We start from the raw sequence: 8,688 nt of genomic DNA, 5'->3' as shown, positions 1-8,688 counted from the left end.
GGTTATATGTTTTAGCACATCTCTTATGATCTTTTAAAACATGATTATATATGTTGCATACTTCTATAAAATATGAACACATGAATACATTTCATCCACAACTGTAAATGTTTATTTATATACCTGAACTGATTGTTTCTTAACAATGCCTGTAACACGGCAGTAAAAGTGCTGATCGAACAAAACAGAAACGTAATTGATGGTTTTATTCATCTTCCTCCTGCGCACTGAAACCGCTGAAGTTGTCTTCTTAAGTGTCGGAGTTGAACAGCCTCAGAAAAACTTCGTCACAAATCTTTTTAGTGTCTCTGTCGGTGTTGCTCCTGTCTCTTTCATCTAGAGGTAAAATTGCATCTGAAGTTGTGCTGCTCTCTTCACGTAACAGTCTTTCTGAACCAGTTGGTGATGGTGGATTCTTTCACACTACTCCACGCTATAATGATCCACTGACAGATGTCAGAAAAGGATGCGGCCAGTTTTTGTGAATGATTTCTCGTGGCTGGTCATCCAAGCCTCCGACTCACCCCGGAGTGCGGGCGATTGCTTTGGCTTTCAGTCGGATCTGCACGGTGGATACACCTCGGCCGACTGCTCTCTGTGTGTTCACCCAGTCCTCAAGGACATTCTGGTTCAGACCACCTGCTTTTATGCCCTCTGAAAGCCTTTGCCGTCTTTTGGCATTGAATGAGTTCTTCCCGCTGCCGTCTCCAAGGTCACACCATCGATTCATTAACGCCAAGCTTACGCGCAGCAGCCCTATTTCCTTGCCAGATCGATGGCCCTCTTCTTTAAAGCTGCATCATACGAAGTTCTTCGTGTGCTTTCCATGATGATTGGGCGAGTGTGTGAAAATAATTAGCTGTCGTGCGTGTTGTGTTGCATGTTCTAAATAAAAACTAGCGTGTTCTTCTTTGCACTGACTTCCCCGGTCTGTCTCCCTTTTCCTGGCGGCTGAAGAAAAAGCCATAGAAAAGCCCCATTGTTGTATAAGCCACATGGTTCAAAGCGTGGGAAAAAAGTAGCGGTTTATAGTCCAGACAATACGGTAGTTAAAAGGACAACTAAAAGATAAGCAGACATTGTGAGGAAGGCTTGGCAACTTAATAAAAGTAGAAGCTACATCGACGGCAAGCTGCAAAATTTTTATAAAGCCAAATGGAACGCCAGAAGACGGAAAATAAAATGAAGGTAATGACCTTTTATTCTTTTTCTATGCTACCCTACGTCCTTTTCTTCTGCAGACGTCGACCCCCTTAGTGAAACTCGGTGTCTCAGCCTTAAGAAGAGAAGTTCCAGCTGCTGACTCCACCTCCACTGTAAGTAGTATATTGATATTATTTAATTCTGTCATAAATTTGTGGACCAGAGTGGACAGTTACAGCAGGAACAACAGTGAAAGAGAAGACACACACACGGTTCCATTAATTTACAATAAACACATTTTTCGTCTTTTTCCCCGTTTCCACCCCTTAACCCCAACTTTCCTGTCCTCAGTTCTGGGAGTGTACATCTCTGTCCTCACTAGACACCTCTAGGACAGGCTCGGGCTCAGGCTCCAGCAGCGCCTCCTCATCCTCCGTGTCTTCATCCACGCCACTGCAGGCATCTCGCTCCCACAAACGCTCCGTGTCAGCCGTGTCCAACTACTCCACATTGTCTCTGCCCCTGTACAACCAGCAGGTGGACGACTGCTGCATCATCAGGGTCAGCCTAGATGTGGAGAACGGGAATATGTACAAGAGCATCCTGGTAAGGACGCCTGTCTGACAGGGACAAAATAGACTTGGAATCGTTGCTGCCTCCATCATATGGCTTCATATGACTTTTTAGGCTAATCTCGCAGTTTGTTTTGGTTATATTTACTTTTAATGAAAAGTCAGTGTTTTATTTTACCTTTTTAACACTGAGTCTTGACTGTTCGGTTTTTCCTCCTCCAGGTGACAAGTCAGGACAAAACTCCGTCCGTCATCCGAAAAGCCATGATCAAACATAACCTTGAGCGAGAGAAGACGGAGGAATATGAGCTGATGCAGAAAATCTCTGAGGACAAAGGTATTGAAGTGGACATGTCTCTTAAATCTCCAGGATGGAGTCCAGTTATTGTTTTTAATGTCACTTAAGCAGATGTTGTTCTGACGCTTCTAATTTAACAACATAGAAGCAGATTTTCAGTTTAAATGTTTTAAATCAGTTTTTGATAATTTGTCCATAAACAACCTGATGGTCTCGCCACCTGGATAGAAGTTAGATATTCCTCAGTCACAACTTGACAACCACAAAGATTTATATTTTAAAGCAGCTTTTTTAAATGTTGAATAAAACTTAATTGTATTTAAAATCACGTTATTTACTATTATTGACATTTGTCAAGTTCTTAAAGTTAATCTGTGACTGTCTCTCTTTTTTCTTGGTCTTCACACCTTTTCCATTGTCTTTTTTCAAATTTTCATCGTCTTAATGTTGTCCTTCTTGTCTACCTCTCTTTTCCCTTTGTGCTCCAGAGCTGCGTATCCCAGACAACGCCAATGTATTCTACGCCATGAACTCCACTGCCAACTATGACTTTGTTCTGAAGAAACGCGACATTCCGCGACCATTGAGGACAAAGACGGTAATGAGCTCCACACTTCCACGGATGAAACAGAAAGGTCTGAAAATTGCCAAAGGAATTTTCTGAGACGCCATTTCCTGCTTCCTCCGCGACTTTTGTTCTCTGTCCCGTATCTGACACTCCTGCTGCCGCACACACACCTCACAGGAAAAGGGTTTCCTTTTTGGAAAATGGATTGCAGTTTCCTGACACTGTTTTTTTTTGTTTGAAACACCTAAATGAGAAGCTGCTCCTGTGGAATCACATGACCAGCAGCCTCTCAGCTTTTTAGTCCTGAGAGGATTCGTAGGGGCAGGATCTCACAGGACACACCCGTGAGGAAGGTACACAACACTGCTCCAATGGCAAACTGTGGGAAAACTAAACCATGTTTCTGGTCTACACGCGGCAGCTTTAATTCAATTCCAATTCCAAATGGAAAAATTAAAAACAAAAAGTCATGTGACTATTATAACCATTTGTTTACATCATTACCTGATTTTACCCAAAACCTCTAGCTGCTGTGAGGAATGCACCTTCAGACTTTAACACTTATGTTTGTCATCCTTGGAATTGGACCTGAATAGAAAACACAGAGCTGCATCAGATAATTGTGTTGCTCTGTGCTTTGTGGTAGAAATGTTTTCAGCACAGACGGCATTTCTGATTTCCTTATTTTCTGATTTTGGAAGTTGTGTTGAGGACTTCACTGATCTCAATACTGCCATGTCAAGTGAAGATGAGGAGTTGGATGTTCTGAGGGGACAGTAGTGTCGGATGTTCTAAGGGAGAAAAATTTCACATTCTTATGTTTTTGCCGAGTCATTAAACTACTACAGGGTGAAAGAGGTGGGGTTTGGTCACCTGACACATTTACAGTGAGAAGAACAAACTGAGTGTACAAAAAAAAGTCAAATCAATTTTTGGATTTTGTTACTAGACTTGTTCATGGTTGATTTTTATTTCTATGTGAGTTTCCCATCTCTCTGCTCTAATTGCTGCTTCAGCTGCCAATTATCACCTCTCTGATGACACCACAGGTTGTTCTCGTGTGGTGTCTCCTGAGGCTGACAACTGTGCTGGAAAACCACCAGAGTCACAAAGAGAAGAACAGTAATATTTGAAAAGAAAGGAAATTCAGATAAACCTTAAATTGATGGAAACCAGAGCTGAAATATTCACTGTCATTCTCAAAAATAAGAAAAAATAAAAAATGAAAACACTGCCGTTAACATTGTTTGTCTGTTACTAAACTCTGGACTTCACAACATGGTTGCCCCTCCTGACCACTAATGTGCCATTTGTCAGCTCTGTGTGTGCGCGTGCCTGTGCGCATGTGTGTGCCTGTGCGCATGTGCCTGTGTGTTTCCTGTACAATGCAGTTTTCCTCTTTGTGACTCCTGACTTTCTGTGGAGCAAACATCCAAAGGAACAACAGTGACGCTGCAGGAAGCTGAGGAAACAAACCTCAAAATTATTTTCTTCCCCTTTGTCTTTGACTGATAAAAAATTTAACAATTTCTTAAAACTTCAAAATAATTTGGTTTTGCATGTTTTCTGGAGAATAGGATGAAATTCACATCATAGCGTTTTGACTTTTTTGCGATTTTGGTCAGAATTATTTCCCTTAAGTTTAAATATTTCTTTAAACTTAAATCTAGGTCTAGTCTGATTATTCTAACCATCCTACATTTTGGGACTGTGAGAAAAAGCAGTTTCAAAATCTACCTATGTTTATTCCTCTTTTGTATTTTTCCCTCTTTAGTTTAAGGAAACCCATCTTTTACTGTTTATTTGGAACTTCTTTTGAGTTAAAAAATAATAATAATAACAGTGATTATTATTTTCTTCATTATCATATGAAAATGTATGTGGACAAAAAATTGTTACTGCAGCTAAATGCTTACTGCGCTAACTGTGCTAGTTGAGTCTGCAGGTGATGATCCTAACGTGCTAATGGCATACATAAAGGCTACACCCACTCGAGTTCTGGAAATTAAGTAAATCACTAATGAACTGTGTCGAAACTAAATGACTTCTTGACTGGACCTTACTGAAAACAGGCTCCACCACTCTTTGTTTTTCTTTGTGTAGGTTTTCTGTGCCTAAATTGTCAGTCTGTAAACGGTTGAATGACGCCAATCCTCCACGACATTGTAAGTCACATTGTCTGTGTTTAAAAATCCCGTCAAACATGGTGAATCCTTTTGACTGGTGATCAGTGATTTTTATTTTCAACACTATCCCAACCAAACACAATCTTTACGTCATAGATAGTGTCTTTTGGTTTGAGTTGAATTGCTGCCACCTACTAGCACTTCCCAAACATCCCAACCACGAAAATACAGACAGAGAAACATGCCACCATACAGCTTAAGTAGCCAATGTGAATACCTGAATTCATTACATTAATGTTATTTCATGATGTCATTTATATTAGAAATTCTTGTATATGCTATATTTTGTATTCCTGACATATTTAGCATCTTAAAAAGCTGCAGCAAGTCTCAAAACATTTGTAATTATCAAGTTACAAAAACTAATGTTGCACTAAAACCCAGAGATGTTACTGCAATTTGAAAAAAAGGTCATGTCACTAGAATGTCATTATGTAATTAAACTGAAGGAAATATCTTTCCAGAACATTACTGGCTGCTCTAAAATTTACCTTCACAAAAACGTGAAACCGTACAGAAACTATTGTGATTCATTGTCAGACTTTCACATTTTTGCATCAAGTGGTGGAATTTGAGATTACATGAAAGTGATGTTGTTGTACAATGTCATAATTGATGTCATCCCATGTACACTACATGTCAAAAGTTTTAGAACACCACAATTTTTCCAGTTTTTTACTGAAAATTATTCAGTTTATTGTGTCATTGCATTCTGAAATGAAAGCATAGAACAAATAAGCAATTTGAGTTGAAAAATAAATCATGGAATCAATTTATAGACCAAAATGTATTCTAAATTTTAGAATAGCCAGCTTTGGCAGATATAACAGCTGAATACATTTGTGGCATTCTTTCTACAATAGAAATCAAATATTCTTCAGAACGTTCTTCCCAAGTCTGTTGCAGAAGTTCCCATAAATGTGTGGCACCAGTTCATCCCAAACCAGCTCGATGGGGTTTAAGTCTGGAGACTTCAAGCTTACCATCTTGTTCTTTTTTCCTGAGGTAGGTTCGGCATAGCTTGGACTTGTGTTTTGGGTCATTATCTTGCTGTAGGATGAACCTCTGACCAACTAGGCGCATAACGGAGGGTATTGCATGGCGCTGCAGAATGCTGTGGTAGCCGTTTTGGTTCACGGTGCCGTTCACTCTGTACAAGTCACCGACCCTGGATCCAGCAAAACAGCCCCAGACCATCACACTTACTCCTCCATGTTTGACAGTTGATGTCACACACTGTGGAACCATCCTCTCGCCTACTCGACAGCGTACAAAGATCCTGCGTGATTTCAAAGATTTGAAATTTTGAGTTGTTAGATTTCAGTGGTTTTCACATTTGGTTGGGTCTGCAGCAGGAAGATGCTAAGATACCAGATGGCTTTCCCAAGCACACACAGTCACATAGCCCCACACATTCAAAAGGAATTTCCCCAAATTCTCTTCACACTAACTTTCTAAAAACACCTCTACTCCCTGGGAACAATGGGAGATCTCCCAATCTACCTTCTCACAGGGAACCCCAGAGCCATCCATTCCTTTTGATCTACATGACCACCTGTGGTTGACTGGACTTTATGGCTCCGTCCACTTCCCTTGTGATAACGCCCCACTCAACAGCAACAAAAGGTTCTTCCAACACTGCTGAATCATGGAACAGCAGTGCCATATAGTGGCGACTGCAGGCATCACATGATACAAGAACAATAATATGATTGGCCACAAGAGGCCTAGCCTCTTTCTTCCATTGGCCTACAAGATTTGAACACACACCCGGGAAGTCAAAAACCACTCCCCCCACACAGGTATATAAGCGTAAACAACTAATGATACTTTAGAAGTTATTCTTGAGAAGTTAAAAATTATTCTTGAGAGGATTTGCGTATTAACAACTGTTGTACGAGATTTCCTTGAATACTTCTCCAGTTGTTTATTTTGCTTTATTGTTGGACCTGTTTTGTTTGACGTTTTGCTATTAAAACAAATCGACCATCTACCGGCTGCTTCCATTCCTTGCCTAAGACACCTCGCTAGTAAGAATCTTTTGACTGGTACTGTGATCCGGATCAAAATATAGCAAGAATCTTTCAGAGTCATCATTCATAATACCTTCTTCCAGTCTTCAGTAGTCCAATGGCAGTGTTTCGTGGCCCAGGAGAGCCTCTTTGTCTTATTCTGACATCTTAGCAATGGCTTTCTTGCTGCAACTCGTCTTGTTAAACCTGCAGCTCGAAGTCTTCTCTTCACAGTTGAAACTGAGCCTTGCTTACTATGACTACTATTAATCTGTGCTTGAAACTGTTGTCCTGTGAGCCGCCTATCACGCAAGCTGTTAACTCTCAGAAACTTGTCCTCTGATTCAGTTGTGGCTTTGGGTCTGCCAGACCACTTCCTGTTAGAGTTTCCCCCAGTTTCTGAGTGCCTTTTGATGCTGAAAAAAACTGTATTCACTGATACCTTGACTGTCTTTGCAATTTCCCTGTAGGAAATACCTACATTTTTAAGTGTTATGGTGGTCTGTCTCTCTTCCATTGTTAATTGCCTTTTTTTTGCCATTTTTGTAGCAACACACTACTTTCTTTAGTACAATACTGTTCACCTGATGCTCATGAGGGTCTGGTACCACAGTGTGTTCCAACACTGCTTTTATGCAGACAGAGAGGGTTGTAAGTAATCCAGAAAAGTTGGGACACCTGTAGGAATTAGTAGCACCAGCTTTCAAGGCTGATTCAGCTTTAAATTGTTAACCCACGTTGTGTTCCCTGAAAATGGCCTTCTTGTATAATTCTGAAATGTACATTATTTTTCGGTTTTGGGTAACCAAACATTTTTTTTAACCTCTGGCTCTTCAGTACTTACCTATGTACCATTTCAAGGTATTCATTGGGCTTACACAACTTGAATTGCAATCAATAACTGGAAAAATTGGGGTGTTCTAAAACTTTTGACCGGTAGTGTATGAAAACTTGGCTTTCAGAAAAATATATTGTGGTAATCTGCAAGAGAATTACAAGAAATGTTTAAGGTTTAAACAATGGTCGACTTTACCTGTAATCATGTGGGCGTGGTCTGTGTTGATGATGTCATTGATTATGTAAGTGTATTCTGTGATGGGAATGATGTCACTGATATGGGCATGGGTTGTCAACTTTTTGTAAATTTGACCTGATTCTGTAATTGAACAAAAAAGAGAACCAGTTTACGAGAACAAAAAAACCCCAAACAAACAAAAAAAAACAAAAAACAATTACAGACTGGAATCAAATGTGTCTTTGTGTCCTTGACAGTTTTCTAACTGCATTCATTGCTTTTCTCTGTCTCAAATTCTTAACTGTCTTTCATTTTTGTTTGTTGTTAATTTATCAATTTGTATATAAAGATTTAGTTTCCAATTGTACATTATCCCCTCTCTTGTTATAGATTAATATATTCATGTATATATGAATAAACATAAACTTTCTAAAAGTAAAAAAGGCTCTTTTTTATGATGTTCATAGTTCTAAGGCTCAAACATTTAGTAATGTATGCGAAGAAAAATCTAAATCACACAAATCCAGGTTTGGTTTTAAACATTTTTTTAAATCTTTGTCAAGGTAAAGATACGACTCTGGGTTTTAATTCAGTAATCCCAGAAAACAATAAAAATGATTTATCCTATGGAACTACTGGCATTCTCCTTGGCAATGGCAAAAAAAGTCCTGAAGGTGACCAGAGGAGGGCGCACATACGCTTTCTGTAACGGCCGGACCGATATTTTATTTCCTGGGGTTGATGTTCAACCCATATCTTTATTAAAGTAATTTTCTATTACACGTTATTTAGGGGACGTATGGTGTAAAAAATGTTTCTATGTCAGATAATTGCAATGTTTAAATCCTTTTTTCCCTGACGCGAATGCGCTTTTTTGTGACGTAATTTTCCAGC

General features: G+C 39.6%; 1 protein-coding gene across 1 annotated transcript in view; it reads left to right on the top strand.

The window, feature by feature from the left end:
* The window catches only part of LOC103397014 (ral guanine nucleotide dissociation stimulator-like), a 19,681-nt gene extending 15,864 nt beyond the window's left edge, over positions 1–3,817 (top strand). Inside the window, 4 exon segments of the mRNA XM_008335266.3 lie at positions 1,242–1,316; positions 1,495–1,749; positions 1,938–2,052; positions 2,502–3,817. Of these exon segments, the coding sequence (XP_008333488.2) occupies positions 1,242–1,316; positions 1,495–1,749; positions 1,938–2,052; positions 2,502–2,677 (621 nt within the window). The 3' untranslated portion in view covers positions 2,678–3,817.
* The last annotated feature ends 4,871 nt before the right edge of the window (positions 3,818–8,688 follow it).

Source organism: Cynoglossus semilaevis, chromosome W (assembly GCF_000523025.1).
Source record: "Cynoglossus semilaevis isolate Cse_v1.0 chromosome W, Cse_v1.0, whole genome shotgun sequence".
Classification (NCBI taxonomy): Eukaryota; Metazoa; Chordata; class Actinopteri; order Pleuronectiformes; family Cynoglossidae; genus Cynoglossus; species Cynoglossus semilaevis.
The sequence above is the reverse complement of the archived record's forward strand: the minus strand, read 5'-3'. Positions and strand labels throughout refer to the sequence as shown.